The following is a 23,190-nucleotide window of genomic DNA, read 5'->3' as shown; positions in this document are numbered from 1 at the left end:
CTATGCGATCCACAGGCAAAACTTTTTTTTGTTACACCAGACAACTAATTGGAAAATCGGTATTACTACATGTCCCTAAAATATAAATCTCTAATCTTACATAACTAGGTGACATGCCACCTAGACATGACAGTAAAGCAATTAAAAAAAAATTGAATAGGTTACCTAGAAAAGAAAAGACAAAAAGAAAAATAAAAGCAAAAAAAAAATTTCAAAATCCATTTATCTCTCTGCGTTTCTCTCTCTTATCTCTCTCCATCCTCCACCCATCCCCTCATTCTCTCTAGTCTCTCCACCTCTCTCCATGCTTCTCAAGATCAATGACATTGACGGCCTTCTACTCAAGATCCATGGCATCAACGTTGTGACTCGGGTTTTCATCGACGACCTCCTTCTCAAGCTCTTCCTTGCGATTTGGGTTTGCATCTATTTTTCTCCATTAATGGTATCCACTAGTAAATCTGAGCCTCCAACGGTGTCGTCTAAGGAGATCTGGAGACATACAAGAAGAAGAAAAAGCGCATGATGTTTCTTGTTCAACATCTTCATCTTCAACTTCCAAGATCTACATAATCGCTTACCGTTTCTTGTTGTTTCATCCATTCATGTTGTCAATCTAGGCTTATTTTAATAATTAAAAGGTACAATGCCTTATTACACGATCCAATATGAACAATGTAAAAAAGGTACTGAGTCCATTTGTTTGTGTTCTAGTTTTCATAGAAAATGAATTGAAATTATTTTAGATGGAATTTTTATGAGATTTTATGCTCTGACTTCTTATTACAAATTGAATTTAATTAATTACGCTATCAATATAATTAGTTACACTGTCCATTAGGACAGCATAATAAGAAACTGTATCCATTTGAGCCAAAACATCTTAATAGGATATTGTATTACTATATTGTCTAATTGCAAATAGCGTGGCTAATAATCATTTTCCAAAAGAAACCTCGCACTAAAACACTTTCTCTATTTTGGACGACACAATCAAACCTTACAGTCGCTTATTACTGATAGGTATGATAATACCTATTGTTTTTGGTAGAAATCTCCCCCTCTCAAGCTTCTTTTTGATAAATAATGAGTGTATTTATGTGTTGATTTGTATTTTGATAGGTTGATTGCGGTTTGGATGAAAAGCGACGGAAAAGGGGCTGAATTGAAGAAAATGTCCACTGACCTTCGTGTGTTCAAATAGTCATAACTTTCTGTCACATTATTGGAATCGAGCGAAATAAAAGGCATTGGAAACTAGACATCTCAAGCTTTTCGTAGACTCTAAAATCATGCAAATCGGAGGTCATATGGAGACGTTATGGTCATTTGAAGATTCCTAGGGCAGAGCTGGAAATTTTGGTGAAGTGCGCCTAGGCGCAACATTTGTGCACGCCCAGAATCACTTCTGCACGCCCAGTCCAGACAGCATTTGACGTGAAGATGATTGAAAGTATCTACCACGCCTAGGATTGCGCCTAGGCGTGTGCCTAGGCGTGAATTCAACACGCCTAGGCGCACAAAACAGCTTTTGGGCAAGTTTTAATTCGCGATTTGCCCTAGCCGCACACAACTTTTGGACTTCGAACAGATTTTCTGGAGAGCGAAAATAGAGGGGGAAGGTGATTCTTGGAGCTAGGAGGAGAGATTCTTCAGCTCAACTTGGATCTACTCAACTCATTGGGTTTATTCATGCTTTTCTCATCTATCTTCTTGTGTTTTTCTCTCTTTATGTGTAACTAAACCACTTTTACCAAGGCTAGGATGAAGCCTTGGGTTTAATGACTTTGTGTATGACTTGATTTACGTATATATGAGTTGATATGGGTATAAATCTTGGGTTTCTATGTTTGATTTCAATTTCTTCATGCTTGTTGTGTTTGGCCAACACTTTAGGTTTTTGGATGAAATTGTTTGGAGAATTTGCTTAGACAATAATATGTCAAGTAGATTATGCTTCTTGACACTCTTGATTATGAATGTGTCTCCCTTTAATTAGGTGAAAATTTGTATGAATCCTAAGCTCCATAGAACTTCATGAATTCCTATGCATGTTTAGACCAATAAGATGACTAGAATGTATTTAGGAATATCCGACCTAGACCAATAAGATGGCTAGTAATCGATTTTAGGGAGGTTTGGCTTAAGTGCGCTAAAACCGACTTAGGTAAGGATTCGTTATGCCCGAATTAGCAAATATGTGTGTGAATTTGTCTCTTTGCAAGTCATTTCCCAAGGGGGATTCCAAAGCCTTGGTGTTTATCTCATATTCATTAACTCATTTCATTCGTATTAGTTGCATTAGTGTAATTTGCATCCTTATTCCAAGAAAATACCAAAAACACTTTACTATTTGCTTGTCTTAGTTAATTACCAAACCAAACAATCTTGAGTTGAACTTTACTTTTGTTTGCATTGTCCATACATACATACAAGTATACATTTGGATTAGACATAACACCGTCCCTGTGGATTCGACCCTTGCTTATCATTGTGCTGTAGTCACCGACTAGTACACTTGCTAGTAAGGTTAAATTAAGAACCAACAATTACACTGTCAATAAAATTAGTTATACTGTACATTAAGACAACGTAATAAATAACTATATCCATTTGGGACAAAGCATCGTTTCCATTTGGGACAAAGCATCTCAAAAGAGAATTTCCTTATTAAATTGATGATGATGATTTCAACCAAAAAACATGCGAAGATAAAAAAAAATCAGAACAACTCAAAAGGTTACGTTAGTGATAAAGAATCTACAATGACATTTTAGGAACATCAGAACAACTCTAACACTAGTTTCTTACAAAAAATGGTGCTACTATTAACATTCCCTTTTTTATTTTATAAACTCCCCTCTATTATTCACATGTCTTGTCTTGTCTTGTCCCTTTTTGATATACGTGCCACAGATAGAGTGGCAGTGAACACATACTGTCAATGCTTTCTTTTAGTCCACCATGCAAATAAAAGACATGTGGCTCTCATATCCCAGTCAACAAAATATTTTTCTTCCTTGAATCATCTCCTCCTCTTTTGGCTTCTTGTTCGACCCAATCTCCAATCTCTCTCAATATTCATGTCACAAGATCATATTCATAGTTCTTGTTGGGTCTTTGAAGTCAAATTAAAACGAACAAATGTGGGATAAAATTAGAATCAATAGATTATTAATGCTCTGATTCTCCATAAAGGTTAATCGGGTTTATCGACGCTACTCGGTTTCAATCTTTTGGGAACTAGATCTAGAACTATATATCAGTTATTATGGGTAAGATGAAAGCACACACAAAAGAAAACTAAAAAAGTCCATGATCTCTTGCATAACATTTCATTTTCGTACAGAAATAGATTTGACCCTTGACTTTGAGGTCGATGTGCTTAAAAAAAACTTTGAGGTCGATGTGGGCATAATGATCGTTCGGCTTCATATCATCCTTTGATGGTGGCTGCCTGAGATTTAATTGACAAGAGAAAGAGAGAGGAAAGAAAAGGAGATGAGAGAGGCCGTGGTTCTAAGATTTAACGGCGGGACTTTTCCCACCATTTTTTTTACTTGTTTCACCCCCTCCATGAAATGACGATTGTCCTCCTTGTTTGACCCTCGTCTGACATTCAAAACCCCCTCTTTTACTTGTTTTACCCCTCCATGAAATGACCCCATTTGTTTTTGTCTTTTTTTGTCTGACACATCAGGTTTGTTTTTGTCCTTTTTTTACCCCATCTTTTTTATCTTTTTTGGGCGACACATCAGTTTTGTTTTTGTCCTTTTTTGTCTGAAATAAAAAAATGAGGAGGTTTCTTTTTTATCTTTTTAATTTCAAAAATAAAATAATTATTGATGTGACAAAATAAGAGAGGGAGAGACTTTTTGTATTAATTTCTAAAAAAATTGATGATTCATGTGATGACTTAGATATTTAATGTAATCTCCCACCACTCTTATAATTATGTAAATTATAATACAATGATTTCAGAAAGAAATATAGAATGTATATATTGAATGTATGCTGCAAGTTGTTCCGTATATGATGTAACCTATGTAGCTGCGCAATTATACCTGTATGTAAACCATTGAATCATAATGAGAGCCATCGGGAAACCCTCTTTCAAGGCAATCTGGACAAAGTGATTATTATAAACGAACCCGATAGTGATAGTAACATGTTCATGCGGTGGTGGAGGCATTGATCGCAGTGGCAAAAATGTCAAGCACTATTCAGAACTAAGGAGATGTAATATGACATTATACCTTGAAGCAATCAAGTGACCCATGTCTGACATTATCATCCAGTTCTGAAGCGGTACTGATCTATCGAATTCTCAGAAGTTCAATGAATTGTAAATAGAATATGCCCGATCATAACCACCAAATATATCACCAAATAAATAAGCTGAGAATTGGCATGTTTTAAATGAGTGATAATTGACCTCTTTAGTCTAAAGACTCTAAACCCTTGATTATTGGACGTTGCTTGTAATTTAGTGAGAGTAAATATTTGTCATCTTTCATGCATTAAAAATGAGCTTCAATCATGGCCAATCTTGGTTCATCCACTAATAAATCGGATTCAAAGATGAATCAAATATGAGGTTTTTAATTCCACTCCTTATTAGCCGATAAGGTTAACCCCTAAACACCTAATCTTCTCTTAACCTAATCTCCAAATTTGGGCACGTTATGGAATTTGATACCATTAAACTCGGCGACAATTTTGCTTATATTTGTAATTAGGATTCTTCGTTCGAAAAATCTACTAGTAGAGATGGAGCGAGAAAGAGGGGCAGAAAATATATAGATGGATGAAGCGAGAAAGAGGGGCAGAAGATATATAGATAGATAGAGAGATCCAAAAATTTGAAGAGTGAGTGAGAGTGATTATGGTCCTCGTTGTGGTTCAAGACATCCAAGTTATTGGCATGTACATGTTCCTTCCTTTCCTTGGTTGTGAAGGAAATCTTCAATTGACTCGTTGTAGGAGGAGGTTTTCGATGAATTAATGTAAGTATCTCACATTGAAAGATATAGGGATTGATTCCTTATTTATAAGGACAAGCCCACCCCTAACACAACAACAATGCCTTTTTCTAGGCTTGAGTGAGTTGGGTCTAGTCCACTTGTTTGGGCCTAAGGAGAAACAAAGTCGTGCGGGCCCTATATATCCACCGGAACATAACAGAATAACCAAAAAGGGACAATATTGTTGGTGTGTATGAGGGTGTGGATTTACAACAATTAATTGCCTGTGTGGTTTGGATTATTTCGTCTTTCTCATGACCAGTGTAAGCATTTGCTTCAGTATCGTTTCCTTAAAATCTTAAGAAGTAAGTCACCCCAAAAAACTAACAATTGGAATTGCAGAGATAATTGTTGATCTATTTGGTGGTTATGATCGAACATATTTCATTTACAATTCACTGTTAATTGCTTCAAGGTACAATGTCATATTACATCTCATTAGTTTTGAACAGTGCTTGATATTTTTACCACTGCGATCAATGCCTCCACCGCTGCATGAACATGTTACTATCACTATCGACTTCGTTAATAATAATCGCTTTGTCTTGCCTTGACAGAGGGTTACCCGATGCCTCCCATTATGATTCAATGGTTTACATACAGTCCTACAGGTATGATTGCACAGCTACATGGGTTACACCGTAAACGGAACAACTTACAACATACATTCAATGTAGACGTTCTATATTTCCTTCTGAAACCATTGTATTATAATTTACATAATTATAAGAGTGGTGAGAGATTACATTGAATATCTAAGCCATCACATGAATAATCTATTTTTTAGAAATTAAGACAAAAACGTTCTTCCCTCTCTTATTTTGTCACATCAATAATCATTTTATTTTTGAAATTAAAAAGATAAAAAATGTACTCACTTTTTTTTTAATTTTAGACAAAAATGGACAAAAACAAAACTGATGTGTCAGCCAAAAAAAGACAAAAAATGGGGTCATTTCATGGAGCGGTAAAACAAGTAAAAGAGGGGTTTTTTTTTTAATGTCAAACAAGGAACAAAAAATGGATACAACCCAGTAAGCTCAAGGGAATAGTTGTATAAGTAGGTTAAACAGAGTACAGACTAAAAACCTGTGCCATCCTCCTCCAATAATTCATGTGAAAGTCAATATTCTATACTACAACAGACACATCAATAAATACCAGTTTTACAACCAATAGCCCCGCTTGATCTCACAAAATTGTACAAGCATAATCATCATCAAGCATGAACTCCCCTGCACCTAGATACGTGGAAGAAATGGTACTTCTATTGGGTGCAGAGACGGCCAGGGGGTTTGCGTAGAAGCAGCCACCCTTGAAAGAGTGCGTGATACAAATCAATGAAAATTGCACTGTTGCAGTAAAGGAAGAGAAAAATCAACATACTTTTCCCAAAGAGGTTTGTACTTCTCAATACCAATCTTCAACCACGGTTTTGAGTTCCCATTGAAATGCAAAACAGCCCCTTTTTCTATCAACTGAGGATTAACGTTTGTATAGCCCAATCCCAACACATGCCATGAGGCGTCCAACGGTTCTGTCAACCCATAGAAAGTTAATAGTCCCGGTGGTAGAGTCCCAAGTTTCCACAATGTCCGGTCTACATTCCTTTCCTGCCAATGATGGTAGATGCCTGTTACATTTCTTTTCCGCCACTCAACCAAATCAAAAACATTCATCCCAAATGCCCAACCACATGCATCAGGATCAAAATGTTCTCGTATAAGAGGGTGGGAGTAATTGAGGTACTTATGGTATCTATGGAATGTTTCCATGCAGGTTTCCACTGCTCCATTGACATTGCCATTCAAATCAATGGAAAATAGACCAGACAGGTCCTTCTGAACAACGACATCATCATCAAGAAATACCACCTTCTTTAACGCAGGAAACACTTCAGGAATGTAAAACCTCAAGTGATTAAGCATCGACAGATACTTAGGGTTCCGGAATTTGATTGGAGTCCGACTGCCATCATTATTTCCAGAAAAGTAATAACTCTGGGTTTCAGAGTCTTGGAGTTGCTTAAGAACTGGCACATAAGAAGCATTTAGCCATTTGAAGTCCTCGAACTTTTGCACATCAACAGTCACTCCTTGAAAATCATTCATGGAAAACCAGGCCTTCATAGCTTCATAGTTTATTTCATCAGTCACAAGATGAAAAACAACCCTATCAGGATTTTTGGAATTCAATGCAGTTGAATTGACCACAACTGAAGTTGCGAGGATGTTGTCAGAGAAGACACAGAAATGAGAGAGACTGTTACCTTTAAGCTTTGTGCTGATTTTCTTTCTTTCATTGAGTTTGCTCTGTAGAGTGAGGTTTCCAAACCATTTAGATGTTAACCGAACCCCAAGGCAGTAAAGACTTTTTGGGACTTCTTCAGCAGCTATTTGTCCGTACTTTGAACTCTTCTCACTCACAGAGCCCATCTGCTCTTCAAGAGCTTGGATCTTGGCTTTTAGTCGCATGATCATTGTTGCACTGTCATAATGAAGTTGCTGGGCTTGGTAAAGCAAATATGCCATATCGCGTATCACAGTGTCTGATTCGGAAGTCGTCAAAGGAGTTCGTCTTGTTGCAGCACTTGAAAGGAGGACCTGAGAATTGCGGATCTGAGCACTCAATTCCCAAGCAAATTGAAGGTTATTGCTTTCTTTTGCAATCACAACAAAAGCTTTAGCAAGAGAAATTTGATCACTAATTTGTCTGGTGACTGAGTCGGCACTCAACATTTCATCAGTAATGTTTAGCCCTTCAATGATTCTGTTGTGCTTGTAAGATCTCTGCAGGACAATACGTAAGCAACAACTTTCAGTTCGGCGATGATATAAGTTGGCATGAATAAGTGGAAACACAAGCCACCATATATCAGGAAATATGCAAGAAAGTCGAATGTTATTTTCCAATGATACTTGTGATGATAGATATATCCCAATAAGTAGGAGGTTTTAAACATTCTATATTACATACTGCTTGGACCAGATCACTTGTACCATGCTATATTCTTACTCTAGCTACAAGATTCAGAACCCTTCAGTGTTTGGTTTTCACATAGTTACATACAACATTAATATGTTATATTCTTACTCTAGGTCACATAGTTACATATTTACCACACCATTGAAAGATTCAGCAACCATTAATGTTTCATTTTCACTTACAACTTTTTCTCTAAAGGGTAATATCGAAAGGTACTGAACTACAATAGCTTGGTTATCCTGAAACCGGAAATTATGTACACTTGGAGATTCTTGCACCAAATATAAAAAAGCTACCTTGTTCCACACATTCTAAAGCCAACAATTATCAAAACTCCAAACAGGAAACCTGAATACTTGACCTTATTGTTTAATGTTTACAAACTCGCTAGTAACACTATTCCATGCACATGATGTACTTAAGATTACATATGCCTGCTGGCTCTATCTTAAGACTTCACTCAACTGTCATATCAAAATTTTTCCGAGTCTGAAAAGATATCAATTTCACAGTTTAAGTAATGGATAATGACAAAAAATGTAACCGAAAGAAAAACGAGATTTCTTATCAATAGTTGGACACATTGGGAAGATTTCAAAAATGTTATGAGCTTCAAAACTGATATCCAATTCTCGCCGTGGTACTGAAATTTCCAGTTTTCATGGCCATGCACTTGCTCACTTGTCCCCTCATCAAGAAAAATTACGAAATAAAGTTGACATTTCCATAGATGTCAGTATATAAAAAGCGCTCCCTTTCATAGTTATACTCCATTGTGCTATACCTCGAATATTTATGCTCAATGATGAGTAAGTTGTTTAACTCTAGACCCCAAACTAGTCATGCCTCATGACCGGGCACGGTTTAAATTCCAATTTACAAATTCATTTTAACTTTGACGATTACAAGGAGTTATCACAATAAAACATTACTTGCACATGAACCAACAAGATCTACACTTCTCTTTCCCCATGTTCCCTATCTTGCGTTACATACGGCAATGAGCCTAAAACTCCCCGTGTAACTTTCTTCACTCCCCTTCTAACCAATGATTAGATTTCACAATAGTTCCCATTGCTTCAGTTATCTTTTGGTATAGGCCCCTGTAGCTCAACCATCACCCAAGACGGGAAAAAACAATGTCAAATGACAATACAATTAAACTAACTGAAAAGATTCATTACAAATTATATTCGATTTTTTCCTATGGCATAATTTTCCGTTCTTTTCTTTTTTAATAGAAAAATTTTATCGAGGAACCAAGCTGGTGGAAGAAGAGCTTACATAGTGGGTAAACTTATACCCTCCGGCACATTTGTTACCAAGGGAGGAACCATGGTACAACTTTCGCCACTTCACAATAACAATTCTTAAATCACCTGTCTTCTCTCCCTTATCCTATTGGCAATTTCGCACAACCACAGAGGCTAGAGCTAGGAGAAATTAATCCCTCTCTAAAAGGCGATACTACGTTCACTCCTTACAACCATTGATTATTCATGATTCATCTCCCGTCGTAGTTTTAAGGGCGGAATATGACCTTCAACTGCAGTATCTCAAAATGCCTATAAGCTTCAGCCTTCAGAGATTATCATGGGCCTCAATAGATAAACAAACTATCCCACATCCAAATATTCCATGAATTAATCCAACCTAAATGAAGGGAGCCCAATAATACACAAAATTCTTGGGCAACCACTACTGGGTCCATGTAGAGAGATGTAAACACTCCCAAAACTTTGATTCAACACATGCAGCATAGTCAACAATAGTATCAAGTTTATTTCCACTTACAGAATACACTAAATAAGTTATTTTCTTCTCAGATCAATGTAGTCTAGGGTCACCCATAGAGTGTTCAAAATTTTGAATCTTGAAATTGTGTTGTACCCATTGGGGTTAGATTGTGGACCATATATATTCCAAATCTCAACAATGACAAGCCCAATTTAAAGCATTGAATAATCTCTCAAGACCTTGAATGTAATAATTCCGCTCCGTCAACATAATGAGAACAATAATCATTTCAAAGAGATTCCATATCAGCAACAGAGAGTCACAGAGACTGATCCAGCCAGTGGCTATTCAACAATGATACTAGGCAGCAGTCAAAAACTGCCAAGGCCCCAACATATGCCATCAATATTCGCATAAGTAAAATTTTGCAGCATCATGTTAAAGTAGTGGCCCACTGGTAGTTGCAGGAGGGTGCAACCTTGAAGTCAGGGAAGACGGCCTATCCACATATTTCATTGAGGGAAGGAATCGTTTGCTTAAAAATTTACCTTTACCATGTCAAAATAGTGCAAGTTGTTAATAAAATTCTCTCTGATAGAAATCCCAACGAAGAGAGAAATTCATGTTAATCTTCATATAACGCGTTATCATGCATTACCAGAGATCCAGCAAGAAACAAGCAACTGGCTTGCATAAAATGCCAGATCAAGGAACAATTTTTGACATTGAAATTAACCAAAGAAAAAGATCAATTTATTTCACAATCACAATGCTGTTTTTATTGCAATAATCCCCCCACAAAACCAATTCATGGAAGCTCAAAACCTAAATTTCCTATCACTCATAATCACAAATAGTTCTGCAGCCATACACAACAAACCTTCTTCATAAAAGATAATAAATTAACAGATCCTTACCTTAACTGTTGCCGGTCTAGATTCTATTTGTCCCTCTTTGCTCAAAATCACAATAAACAGCAGAACCACAATGCCTAACAGCGTCCACCAAATCAAATTCGGGAACCGCCTCCTCACCGGCCTGCGAAAATCCACCGGCCTTCGCCTCATTCTAAGCAGTCACCAATTTATGACCTCTTCCGCTCACAATGAAAAATTTTCCGGTGACTTTTGTACCGACAAATTTTCAGGGACACAATTCGGAATCTTTCAAATCATGAGTTGTAGGAAGTGAAAGCAAAAGGTAAGTACAATCCTCGAACATGCATTAACTATTAGCGACTGGTCTAGAAATTGGTAAAGTCGTAAATTTGTACCAAAAAGAGTGGGAAATTGGTAATGGGCAGAGCGCTACTCGATCTAGTTTAGTGGGTCACTTTTACTGGGCCGTGAAAATATTGCTGTCAAAAAAAATAATCAACATTGTTTGCAACCCATTATTTATTGAGGGCACACTCTCTAAATAAATATCAGTTAAAAATATAAGAATTATGTGTTTACCACATTTTATGTTTTTTCTAAAAAATACAATCTACACTCTTAGAACCCTAATTCCTCTCTCTCCCCCCCTCATCTTGGTGCAAAGCCTCTCTTGCTCTCCTCCCAAGTTCCACAACGATTTCTTGCACCTTGCCTTCGAAGTTCTCATTGATGATGGCGAGGATGTCGGTGGGTCTCCATCGAAGGTTTGGAGCAAGTCATTGTCAAAAGAAGATGGAAGGATTTGGGTTTCAAAGTGGTGGGGAAGAAGAAGATGAAAGGATTTAGGGTTGAAAGTGGTGGGGAAGAAGAAGATGGAAGGATTTGGGGTTGAAAGTGATGGGGAAGAAAAAGATGGAAGGATTTGAGATTGAAAGTGGTAGGGAAGAAGAAGATGGAAGGATTTGGAATCGAAAGTGGTGGGGAAGTAGAAGATGGAAGGATTTGGGACTGAAAGTTGTAGGGGTCAATGGGGTGTTAAAAAAGTGTGTTTTTTATCACGTTAATGGGATGTCCTTAATAAAGTGTGGGGTGCAAATAAGGTGTTGGAGAGTGTGCACTAAAGTCAAGTGTGTTTTTTATCACGTTAATAGGGTGTCCTTAATAAAGTGTGGGGTGCAAATAAGGTGTTGGAGAGTGTGCACTAAAGTCAATCATATGATGATTCTTTAGCACATTATATTATCATGGATATTTTATTAATAAAGTTATTTTTAGTTATTGCAATTATTTATATCTGTGTAGTATGAATTATTGTAATAATGTCCCTAGAATATAATGTATATTCTTAAATGTCCTTAGCCAAATATTATTGTTAACGGGGACGACAATAATGTATAGAGGCTAATATGTGCTTGATTAATATATGATATTAAGTCAACACGTAGGTACATAAATTGGAGAATTTATGTACTGGATCGACCCACCATGAAATCATTACATGGATCGTGTTATGGATATCATAAATAATTTCATAGTGGTAATGGTGTTTTGTAGTCCTTCGACCTGAGATCACCATTGTTCCCGATATAAGAAATTGTTCATTTTGACACTGTCAAACGTTGCCCTTAACAAGGTGACTATAAAGGTGGTGATCAGGTGTATAATAAATTATGTAGAGGGATATGAGTGATCAAGATGGAATAATAAATTATGTAGAGGGATATGAGTGATCAAGATGGAATTTGTCATTCTCATAACACGGGATTGATATTGAAGGCCTCTTGATTGAATAGAGCTGATAAATGCTTGGCTATGCTCAAATGAGTTGATATAATGATATCAATGTTATTTGTTTTGATTAGCTTATTCGGGAATCAGGAAACATTGATTGAGCTATACGAGGGTGACATATCCATGTCTCGTGTTCAATCAAGATATTGAGGATAAAAGGAATTTACAACACGGTAACATTAGTCCCGGTAAAGGTTGAGTCGAAACATTGACTTTCTCGTAATTTGGGTAGCAGTGATATGTTGCTAGACATCACTCACTGCTTGTAATTCTAAAATAGGATTTTATAATTACTACCAATATTATGGGAACCTACAGGGTCGCACACTAAGAAAAATAAGCAATACGGAACGTAAAATTCATGAGATGAATTTCATATTTAATGTGAGCATTTTTTCGGTCCTAGTTGGACTAGGATATTTTGACCTTGGTATTGATAAATTTCTAGAAACCAAGAGAAGTATTTGAGTAGGACTCAAACATTTTTGGAATTCTATTTTATCTCGTTTTCTTTATATATATAAAGATATATATATATACACACGTTATATATATATAGATATATATAGAAAAACCACATTTGTTTTGAACGTGTATATACATATATATATATATGTATATATATATATATATGTTAACAAATAATATAATTGAAGTGTGGAGGATTCCGGTTTCAATTATTACTATATATATATATATATATATATATATTCGACAAAAAAAAAAAAGTGGAATATATGTTTTGTGAAAACATATAATTATACGTGAGTTTTTCTACGAGTAAGACTGAGAGTCTTTCGAAAGGTGTTATCCTATTTTGCTCACTATACTGATTCAAGGTGTTGAATCGGATTTGAAGACAGCGGGTTCGTTTCGGTCTAACAACCGGAGGGCTCGTGAGTTTCGTTCGTGGACGTGAGACGTACACGAAGATTGCATCGTTCGTGTGGATACCGTAGAGGCACGATCAGAAAGTTCGTGTTCGTTGTATGCTTCGACAGTACGAAAGGCGCGCTACAAGGGTAACTATTCTAAACCCATAATCGAATGTTGTTTTTAAACAAATCCTCGGATTAGGAATCGAAAATTTTTATTCTTCCGCTGCTTGATCGTTGTTCGATTCCTTTCATAAGGTTCATCAAAAAAATTGACCACTAAACCAAATCAATTGCTTGATCGATTATTGTCAAATATATTTTAACAAGAATCGACTGAAAAATAAAAAAAAAAATAGATCAAACCGTCCGAATGATCGGTTAAATTTATGTCAAAAACTCGATTGTGCACACCCTTTCTCAATAGTGTTGCATAGTGCATACAAGAGTAACACAATACAATCAATACCTAGATGCACAATTTCTTTATTAGCTCTATCTCAACAAAGGCAATTATAGTCTATATACGCAAACTAGTTGACGATAGTTTAGTTGGTTATCTTTCTGGACTTACGACACATGGCACCTGAGGTCGGGAATTCGAACCAACCTGCTAAGAATTTTTTATTGTGAAATATTAGTTCCATAGGCATGTCCTACTTCCAAACCTGTCCTTGCATCTGAACGTCGACTCAGTCTTATATGTCACTAGCAGTGTGGTGTGGGTTGTTCTAAACTTCTAGCGACTTGAGATTTAGACCCACTCAACTACAGAGGCGAACGAACCTACCCCCAGTGACCTAAACAAATTTCCATTAACCTAAGCGGATGTGGAGGCCCTAGCCAAAAAAAAAAAGGTTCCCCAATGACATTCGCTCAGTCAACTAAACTATTCTTCTATCCCACAAGCACACCCAACCTTTAGAGCATCTCCAAGAGCCACCACTCCAAATCCCTTGATATTTGTGTAAATTCTCAATTCTCAAGTGTTGTTTCACAGTGAGAGCATCCATAATGGGTACTTCTTAGAGTGCTTGAAATGATACTTTCATGATAAATTTAGTGCTATATGTCTACAATGGGTACATTTTGACACTCCAAAACATATGAAAAATTTGTAGCTACTCCATATTTGAAATGTTTCTTAGTTCATGAATAATGAAGAGAGAGATGATGAAAAATAAGAGAGAGATGATGAAAATGAAGTGATAGGAGAGGGAGAAAAAGAGTATGGAGTGTTAGCTCAAGGGAGAAGAGGAGGCTGAGATTGCACGGCTAAAAGTAAGCAACTTCAAAAGGCTGATTAAGGGGGATAACCGGCTTGTACCTCATAACCTCATTGAGACCACTCCTATCTGGAACCGCAAAACCAAAGCTGACAACCGTCAAACAAGTCGTATGGCTGCATGAAGTGGCTATCTGGCCCTGTTTTAACATCTTCATAGAGGTTTTTTTAGAATTGTGCATGCCTAAGTGATAAAATTGACGGGTTTTTTGCAGTCTTGAACAACGACTGTTTATTTCTCATACTGTTTTGCTAAGAGAATAAGTTGTCTGCTAGTATTATAGGTGTCAAAGATATCAACAAAATCTTTGAATTTGTCAAAGATATCTACAAAATATCAATGATATCTTTGACAAATCAACAAAATCTTTGAATTTGTCAAAGATATCAACATCTTTGATTTACTTTATTGACATTATTTTTCTTACTTTTCCTTTCTAACGCCTATATAAAGGCATGTTGTACACAATCAACATATAGTGAAATACAGATCTTTTACTTCTCTAACATATCCTTTCACTTCTCTAACAATAGGCAATTTGTCAGGGTTGTATACAAAACTATCATCAAATCCTTGTGTGCTTTAGCTTCAGGAAATGACTCAAGGGGGTTAAATGTTAGGCTAACTTCATGCAATTGACTAAGGAACCGACTTCGAATCAGCTGTTCTCCATTAATCCAGTAATCCCCAATTGAGTTCCTTCCATATTGCCGCTATATACTCTAGTAGAATTGCAGCTTGTTACCACTCTCGTGGCCAAGTGGCAATCTTCCCCACCGGGCAAGGTCAAAGTAAATGTGGCTGGCAATTGGTACTTGGGTGACCCTTACGGGGGTGTCGGGGTTGTTATTCGTGACCATGTAGGGACTGTGCTTGGATATGGTTTTATGCGTGTGTTTTCAACAGGAGGCCCGGCTACCATTGAAGGGGTGAACCTTTTGTTTGGAGCTCAACTGTCTAGGGATTGGGTTACAACAACACTATTTTGGAAGGGGATGCCTTGGAGATGGTAACTAGTATCCAGAAGTCACATACCTCCCTTCACGTTTATGGTAATCCATCTTATTATTGATCCCATATCTTGTGTTGTGACACATATAGACCGGGATGGTAACAGGGTTGCTGATGCCCTTGCTCATTTGGGGCGTTCTTCCCCTTCTAAATGTGTTCTGCTACACAGTTTACCGACTTCTACTATTCCACTTCATGCAATGGACTGTAATGGTTTAGTTGCTTAATGAAAGTTTCATTTCTCCTCAAAAAAGAATTGCTACTTGTTATGTGCTACTCCGCAGCAACAACAAACCTTGATGGAATGGAAGCAACTATGCTTAGAGTTGAAGAAACTAAATATAATAAAATTAATAGAAGTGTCACAAAAAATGAAAGCAAATACAACTAAACAGAGCCCAAGGCCGACAAATAAAACTGTAAATGGTCAGTTTTGAGCATCTATACTCCTGTGTCTGAGTATTTCGACTCCCAGGTAGTCCACAGGACCATGAACGGCAACATGAGGCTTCCCGACTTTCACACGAACAGCAGATATCTGGGAATGCTTCGCCAGAGTGTTAGATGCAATGAGTTCAGCCACTGACTCGAGAAGATTCTGAGCCGGTCCTTCGACCACATCTTTCGCGATGCTGCTCACACACCCAAAAAACCAGCAGAAAACAACATCACTCTTCAAACCAAGAATACTAGCCGGTAACAAACAATTACAAAAACATCGAGTCAAATAAAGATTATATTTATCTACAGAAGGCTGAATGGCTGTTATTGAAATATAACAAATTTATATTTCACCCACACCCACCAAAAGGTACAGCTAGAACAAGTTGAAAGATTCAAAAAAAATATCGAAAATGTTCATTCAGAGGAGGAATCACAATGAAGATTTCTCAAAACAGCCATTGGAACATTGCAGCCAAGCACCAGACAACATGGCAATCAATATAATCCCAACCAGTAAAGATGGCCAAGCAAGTTTCAAGTATGAAACTGCACTGATAAATAACCTCACCGGTATATATCAGTGTAACTAATAGTATCTGACAAGTTGTCAGATTTTCCAGCAGCACGAAGATCCATCCAAGCATCAATATCTATTAAGAACTTCTGACCCAGCTTTCTTTCCTCAACCTTAACTCCATGATAGCCATGGAACTGCAATCCCCTCAATATGAGTTTGTCTCCCCTCAATGTCTCCACATCTTCCATTAACACTCCTGATGAAAAGCATAATTCACATTATCTATGCACACATTTATCAATTCATCCAAATACAAAGAGCACTGCAAAAAGTGAAACAAAAAACCCAAATCCTAGGAAACCTAAATAGTCTCACTTGACTGAAACTGAAGAGTTATAGTACAGAAGGCCTAAATAAGGTTCTTCTCCTTATGCATAGATTTCAAATGCTTTAACTCGTCATGTCGTAACCCTAGCAGAGGAAACTCCATTTGGCCGTACAAATCAAATCAAATACCGAAACCAAATCACAAAACCAAAAAAATCCAAATTTCTATATCTTTCATCCGAAATTGGCTCAAAAGTAGAACGATTGGATTACCTGTTGCGAAGTAAATCTATGGAGAAGAACCAGAGTAGAGGATTTTGCAGGCTTGGAAATGGTAGGTGAGGAAGGAGAATGTATCGTGGAGCGGAAGAAGAAGAAGGAACAAAGGGCTAGGCCCAAATGTATAGGGAATCAATTGAAATTAAAAGCCCAAGGCCCAATTTATCAGGGTACAGATGGAATTAAAATATCATACGTGGCGAATACGGTCTTTTTGATCGACAACTAGGGTTTTCCCTGTCGAATTCTCTCCGTATAAGAACACTCGAACGACGAAATTTCTGTTATTTTCTCGTCATATCGAAGTTGGGCTTAGGGTTTTCAGCAGAGAAACAAAAAGAGAGAATGGGAGTGTTCACGTTTGTGTGCAGAAGTTCAGGGGACGAGTGGACGGGGAAGCAGCTCTCTGGGGACCTCGAGGCCTCGGCTCCCTCCACCTACGATCTACAAAGGAAGCTCGTCCAGACTGCCCTTTCCGTTGACTCCTCCGGCGGTGTCAGTACCTCTTTCTCAATAATCACTCCTTCCTCTGGCGTCTTCCAGGTCTGTCATCTCTTCTTGATTACTTACTTTCTCCACTTATTAGTAGTTTGCGATAATCTCCAATTTTCTTTTTATACTATAATCTATATATTTCGTCGATAATTTTTTGCCATGTTAAGATTTTGGACTTGAATTGGTTTCTTTATCTGATCGTATCTAATTTGGGGATTTACTTGATGTATCCGCTGTATCAGTGAATAATGAGGATCTTGTGTTTTTGAATTTGCTTTCTTTTACGCTGCAACTTCTGGTCTTATGGTTCTGGAGGTTCTGATTCACGTTGACCTGTTGGGAGCTAAGGTCTTAATGCAAGATGTTGCGGGCGGCATGGTAGATCAGATAGTATTTCAATTTATGTAACATCTCGGAATCTAAACAATTGTTAATTTATTACGTTATTAAATTATATTTGACATCAATTTATTCAATAAATTTTCCTTTGGAAATGCTGGGGCTTTGCTTTAGGGACTTACCCATCAATAATTGACCAGTGAAATAAAATTGGTGTAAGCGCGTGTGTTTTTGTATCATTTTATATTTCACAATGCTGCAGGAAGCATCATTGTTGCTTATTCCTTGCTTATCAATGATAATGAAAGTTACATGTATTGAGTTGTTTGGTATGCCATCTGAAGTTCACCTTGTTTCTCACAGGTTGTTGTTGGCGGCGGTGCTGTTGGTGGTGCAGTGGCTGCAGCAGCGGCTCCAGGAGGTGGCTCAGCTCCTGCTGCTGAAGAGAAGAAGGAAGAGGAGAAGAAGCCTGAAAAGGAGGAGAGCGAGGACGAAGATATGGGATTCTCTTTGTTTGATTAGAGGCTTAGAGCCCATCTTTGTTGCTTTGTGAGTTGGCTATTATTGGTTGAAATTTTAACAGAACTGTCAAATTAGATCATGTGAAGTGTTTTTTTTTTTTTCTGAATCAGAAAGATTTGTTTACAGTTTGGTTTAATGTTTTTTAGTCACGTATATGGACAACCACTTTTGCATTCCTCTGTTGTGCACAATGTTTTCCTGCTGAAGGGGAATTGTTTTGGTTGGGTTTTGCTTACTTATGCCTCTTTAATGTTTGTTTCTGTAAGTGCAAGAAGTGTGAGCCACACTCCTCCGCCATGGAGGGTGGGATCTTTGTGTTTAGTTCTTTTGCGCCACTGATACTGGCTAGAAGAGAAATTGAAATTCCAATGGTTTTTATATTTTTTGGCTAGAGTTCAGTTTTTAGCATGATCCAATATTCTTAACCCTTTATGATCCAGCACATTTGCTGAGAACAGGATTTCGAGAAGTGAAACTTTGGTTGAGTTGTTACAGTCTCTTTTGTGCTAATAGGATTGTACCTGCTATATATGTTGTGTTCTCATAACATGTTCTTATATGGAAGTTGTGGCCTCTTACACCCACTGATTGTACCCGCTGCTGCTACTTTTAAGTTTTAACCTTGTTCAAATTATATGATTATAATCTTGGTAGTCCATTGAGAAATCTTGGAGAAATCTGCAAAAGCAAAACTCCAATGGATTGATACACAGTGATAATCAATTCTTCCACTTTGGAGAGTAAGAACTCGGAGAATCCGATGGCTGTTCGTCTCCGAAAGAGAATTTTCTCGTTGATCAAAGTTGTTGTGTGTTCGAGTTCAGACTAGTAAGTGATTACTTGTGTGGTAAGTGATTACTTCTTCAAAACAGTACTGTAAACGAGGATGATGATGCTTCGTCGAACGAGGTATTTGATAGTCCTCGAGAAATCAAATCGGATTCTGGATTGTCTTCATCATCTTCCTTTCCGTCAATTTCAACATTTGAATTGAAGAAAAATGTTTTAAAATCAGCTTTGGATTCAAGGAGAGACAGAAAATCAAATCGGATGATGGGGTTGCTCTGATTTATGCCTTGGGATGTATTTCTAAAATGCCTGAATTTTTATGTACTTTTGATGTATTTATAAAAATCTTAAATTTTCAAGGTTACTTTTAAAAATGGATGCGGGATGTAACTAAAGGGTTCCAAAAATGAAAGGGAATCAACGAATGAACCTTGGGCTGGGCCCGGTTTAAACACAGGTGAAGTTGGCCCCGCAAAGGCAATCGGGTCCAGACCCAGGTCGCTACGGTCGGCAGTGGCACAAACGCGAGGCGAGATTAGGAATCCATAAGTTATGATATGATCAAACTACTCCATCATAAATTCATAAGTTATGAACAGACAGACATATGGCCTCCTATGCATCAAACTACTCGCGGTTGCTTTCTAACACCAAGCTTTTGACCTCACACGTGAACCGAGGCCGCCATGAGACAGCTCTTTCTCTGTTCCACCGAATGCAATCCTCCCTTCCTCTCGACTCCTTTGTCTTCTCTCTTGTGCTCAAGACCTGTGCCGCCATCAACCGCCCACAACTTGGTACGGCCATCCACTCCCACGCATCCAAATCAGGTTTCCTCTCAAATCCGTTCATAGCATGCGCACTAGCCGACATGTATGGCAAATGCATCTCGATTACCTCAGCCCGGAAATTGTTCGACGAAAGTCCCCAAAGAAATTCGGTTGTTTGGAATGCAATGATATCACTATATGTTCACTCTAATCATGTGCAGGGTGCATTGGAGTTGTTTGAAGTAATGGATGTTGCACCTAGTGTGTCACCATTCAATTCCATAATAGCTGGTTTGTCAGGGTTGGAGGATGGATCATATAAGGCAATTGGATTCTATAGGCGAATGCAAGAATTGGGATTGAAACCTGATCTTATTACACTTCTTGCTCTGTTACCCGCTTGTTTAGGCGTTGGGTCCTTGTGTTTGGTAAAAGAAATTCATGGTTACTCAATTAGGAATCATATTGATCCACATCCGCAGTTGAGGAGTGGCCTTGTGGAGGCATATGGTCGAAGTGGGTGTCTTGTCGATGCAAGTACTGTGTTTCAGTGTATGAAGGAAAAGGATGTGGTGGCTTGGAGCAGTTTGATGTCAGCATACGCTCTTCATGGTGAAGCAAGAACTGCTCTAGAAATTTTTCGGCAGATGGAATTAGCGAAAGTACGGCCTGATGATATAACTTTTCTTGGGGTTCTCAAAGCTTGTAGTCATGCAGGATTGGCCGATGAGGCATTGGTTTACTTTGGTAGGATGAATAAAGATTATGGTGTGCAAGCAAGTACTGATCATTATTCTTGTTTAGTGGATGTTTTGAGTAGAGCAGGAAGATTGTATGAGGCATATGAGGTCATACGACAAATGCCAATGAAAGCAACTGCAAAAGCTTGGGGGGCTATTCTTGGGGGGTGTCGAACATATGGAGAGGTGGAGCTTGCAGAGATCGCCGCAAGAGCTTTATATGATATTGAGCCTGATAATCCTGCCAATTTTGTTTTGTTGGCTAGAATTTATGCTAATGTAGGGAGACACGAGGAAGCTCAGAAAATGAGAAGGGAAATGAAGGAGAGAGGAGTTAAGGCCGCCCCTGGCAGCAGCTGGGTCATGTATCAAGAATAGTGGCTGACGAAGGGATTTAGCCTAAAAATGCATAATAGAAGGCTAAATGGAGGCATATTACTCTTGTTATAGCCAACATTAATGAGAATTCTAGCTGATTTCTCCATTTAGTTCTGGACAAGTGAATGATTCAAAATCTGAGAGAGTAGGTTTGGAGAATTTCTTGTTTTGGCTAAACGTAAGTTAAGTTGTCGTTGATGATTTGGTTTTTGTTTTATCTCTTATGTCGAAAGGCGAAACTCTCAGAGAGAGCTCTGGAGCTCCAGCTCCGGATTGGCAACCGCCCTCCTCCCCTCTCAACACTGTACCAAAGTGGTTGTTAATCCAAGACTGTACCAAGGTGAACTTCGATACTGCAAGTTTTGGATAAATTTCATCTGCAGCTGCAATTGGCCGATCTTCAATCTGAGAGATTGTTTTTGAGGAGGTCTGTTCATTTCCCAAAATTGATCTATTTGTTGGAAGGCTTTGTTATTATGCCTGGATCGATGTAGCTTTTTGTTCATTGGTGAATTTTGAAGGTGATGTGCTAGTGGTGGTGAATGCAGTTAAAATCTCGTCTCAAAGTGAGCTATTGAGGACCTCATTTTCAACCATAGCTGGAAAATTCTCTCTCAGAGATCTTGGGACTTGTACTATTTTTTTGGTGTCGAGGTTCAGTCCACTCCACATGGCTTGTTCTTGTCTCAACAGAAATATATCCGTGATTTACTTGAGGAGGTAGACATTGCGGGTGCCAAGGCAGTTCACACTCCACTGCCATCTCATTTCTCCACCAAACTTAGTGATGACACTCCTCTCTCTAATCCTACACTCTATCGTCAGCTTATTGGGAGCCTTCAATATCTCAATATTACACATTGTGACTTGTGTTTTGCTGTGTATCGGTTGGCTCAATTCATGGCCACCCCTACTTGAGTGATGTTCATTGGACCCTCCTCAAGCGTGTTCTTCGTTATCTCAAAGGTACTCTCACGCATGGAATCACAATTCACAAATCTCCCTCTCTCAATCTTCATGCATTCACGGATTTCGACTGGGCTGGAAATCTTGACGACAGATCATCCACTTCTGCGTATTTAGTATTCCTTAGCTCCACTCCTATTTCCTGGCGATCTCAAAAACAAAGGGCGGTTGCCAGGTCTTCCATTGAAGTTGAGTATCGCGGCTCTTGCCTCCAAAGTGGTTTGCATGACCTATATGCTTCGTGATCTTTGATGGCCTCTTCGTACAACTCCTCGTATCTATTGTGACAATAAAGGTGCCACAAGCCTCAGTCTCAATCCCGTCCTGCATTTTCGGAAGAAACACATAACCGTTGATCTTCACTTCATCAGGTCTCTTGTTCATCAAGACATCATTCGTGTGCGCAAAATATCCATTGTTGATCAATTAGCAGATTTGCTCACCAAGTCTCTTCTCAATACTTGGTTCTCTCCTACGTTCCAAGATTGGCGTCACTAATGGACGCGGATAATGAAGGGAAGGCCCATGCAGTTGACACAAACGATAAAGCCCATTGATCCAATCCCATATTATCTATCCGTAACTTTCAATCTCTGTATGCTACAGCCTGTAGTGTAAACACAGACTTGTCTTGTCATTAGACAGTCTCACATCTCTTATAAGCTAGGTCTGTAACCTGTTCTTGTTAATGAATGAATATACAATAGTTCAACCCTTTAGTATAATGGTCGTGATCCTACTTATCATAATTTTTGGACGGAACCCGTTAAACTGCAACTGATACGTGTATCAATTTAAGTAAAATATTTCAAATCTCGTGTATATAGCGGATTGACCACTAACCGCCATAATCCATCAAGATTGATGATCGGATCTGCTGTGAACCAGTCCCAGACAAAATGGTCAAGCAATTGCAAGATGCGCTAGAAACTCCAGGTAAGAAGGAGATCTATGTCTATTCAAGGGGACACGTGTCCTATTTAATTGGTTTGACAAAGTCAACAGAATCGCAGTGTCCGATTACGTGACAGTTACTC

General features: G+C 38.2%; 4 protein-coding genes across 5 annotated transcripts; 2 read left to right on the top strand and 2 right to left on the bottom strand.

Moving 5' to 3' along the window:
- Window positions 1-6,059: 6,059 nt before the first annotated feature.
- LOC120008123 (probable galacturonosyltransferase 10) lies at window positions 6,060-11,035 on the bottom strand. Of its 2 annotated transcripts, XM_038858647.1 has the most exons (3): window positions 10,664-11,035; window positions 7,294-7,813; window positions 6,060-7,155 (listed from the first exon to the last, which is right to left on the bottom strand). In XM_038858647.1, the coding sequence occupies exons 1-3, from the start codon at window positions 10,811-10,813 to the stop codon at window positions 6,362-6,364; spliced, it is 1,464 nt and encodes a 487-aa protein (XP_038714575.1). In that variant the 5' UTR covers window positions 10,814-11,035; the 3' UTR covers window positions 6,060-6,361. The 2 variants fall into 2 exon arrangements, with proteins under 2 accessions (XP_038714575.1, XP_038714574.1); XM_038858646.1 differs by having other exon boundaries at window positions 6,060-7,813.
- A 4,872-nt stretch (window positions 11,036-15,907) lies between these two features.
- On the bottom strand, window positions 15,908-17,275 carry LOC120007770 (dihydroneopterin aldolase 1-like). The gene is made up of 3 exons (XM_038858201.1): window positions 17,149-17,275; window positions 16,600-16,804; window positions 15,908-16,219 (listed from the first exon to the last, which is right to left on the bottom strand). Exons 2-3 carry the CDS (start codon window positions 16,794-16,796, stop codon window positions 16,015-16,017), a joined length of 402 nt encoding a protein of 133 aa, XP_038714129.1. The 5' UTR covers window positions 16,797-16,804; window positions 17,149-17,275; the 3' UTR covers window positions 15,908-16,014.
- Window positions 17,276-17,436: 161 nt separating this feature from the next.
- Window positions 17,437-18,745, top strand: LOC120006956 (60S acidic ribosomal protein P3-2-like). The gene is made up of 2 exons (XM_038857081.1): window positions 17,437-17,697; window positions 18,352-18,745. Exons 1-2 carry the CDS (start codon window positions 17,500-17,502, stop codon window positions 18,508-18,510), a joined length of 357 nt encoding a protein of 118 aa, XP_038713009.1. The 5' UTR covers window positions 17,437-17,499; the 3' UTR covers window positions 18,511-18,745.
- A 1,108-nt stretch (window positions 18,746-19,853) lies between these two features.
- LOC120007043 (putative pentatricopeptide repeat-containing protein At1g03510) lies at window positions 19,854-22,872 on the top strand. The gene has a single exon (XM_038857208.1). It carries the CDS (start codon window positions 19,907-19,909, stop codon window positions 21,185-21,187), a length of 1,281 nt encoding a protein of 426 aa, XP_038713136.1. The 5' UTR covers window positions 19,854-19,906; the 3' UTR covers window positions 21,188-22,872.
- The last annotated feature ends 318 nt before the right edge of the window (window positions 22,873-23,190 follow it).

Source organism: Tripterygium wilfordii, chromosome 10 (assembly GCF_013401445.1).
Source record: "Tripterygium wilfordii isolate XIE 37 chromosome 10, ASM1340144v1, whole genome shotgun sequence".
Taxonomy (NCBI): domain Eukaryota; kingdom Viridiplantae; phylum Streptophyta; class Magnoliopsida; order Celastrales; family Celastraceae; genus Tripterygium; species Tripterygium wilfordii.
The sequence above is the reverse complement of the archived record's forward strand: the minus strand, read 5'-3'. Positions and strand labels throughout refer to the sequence as shown.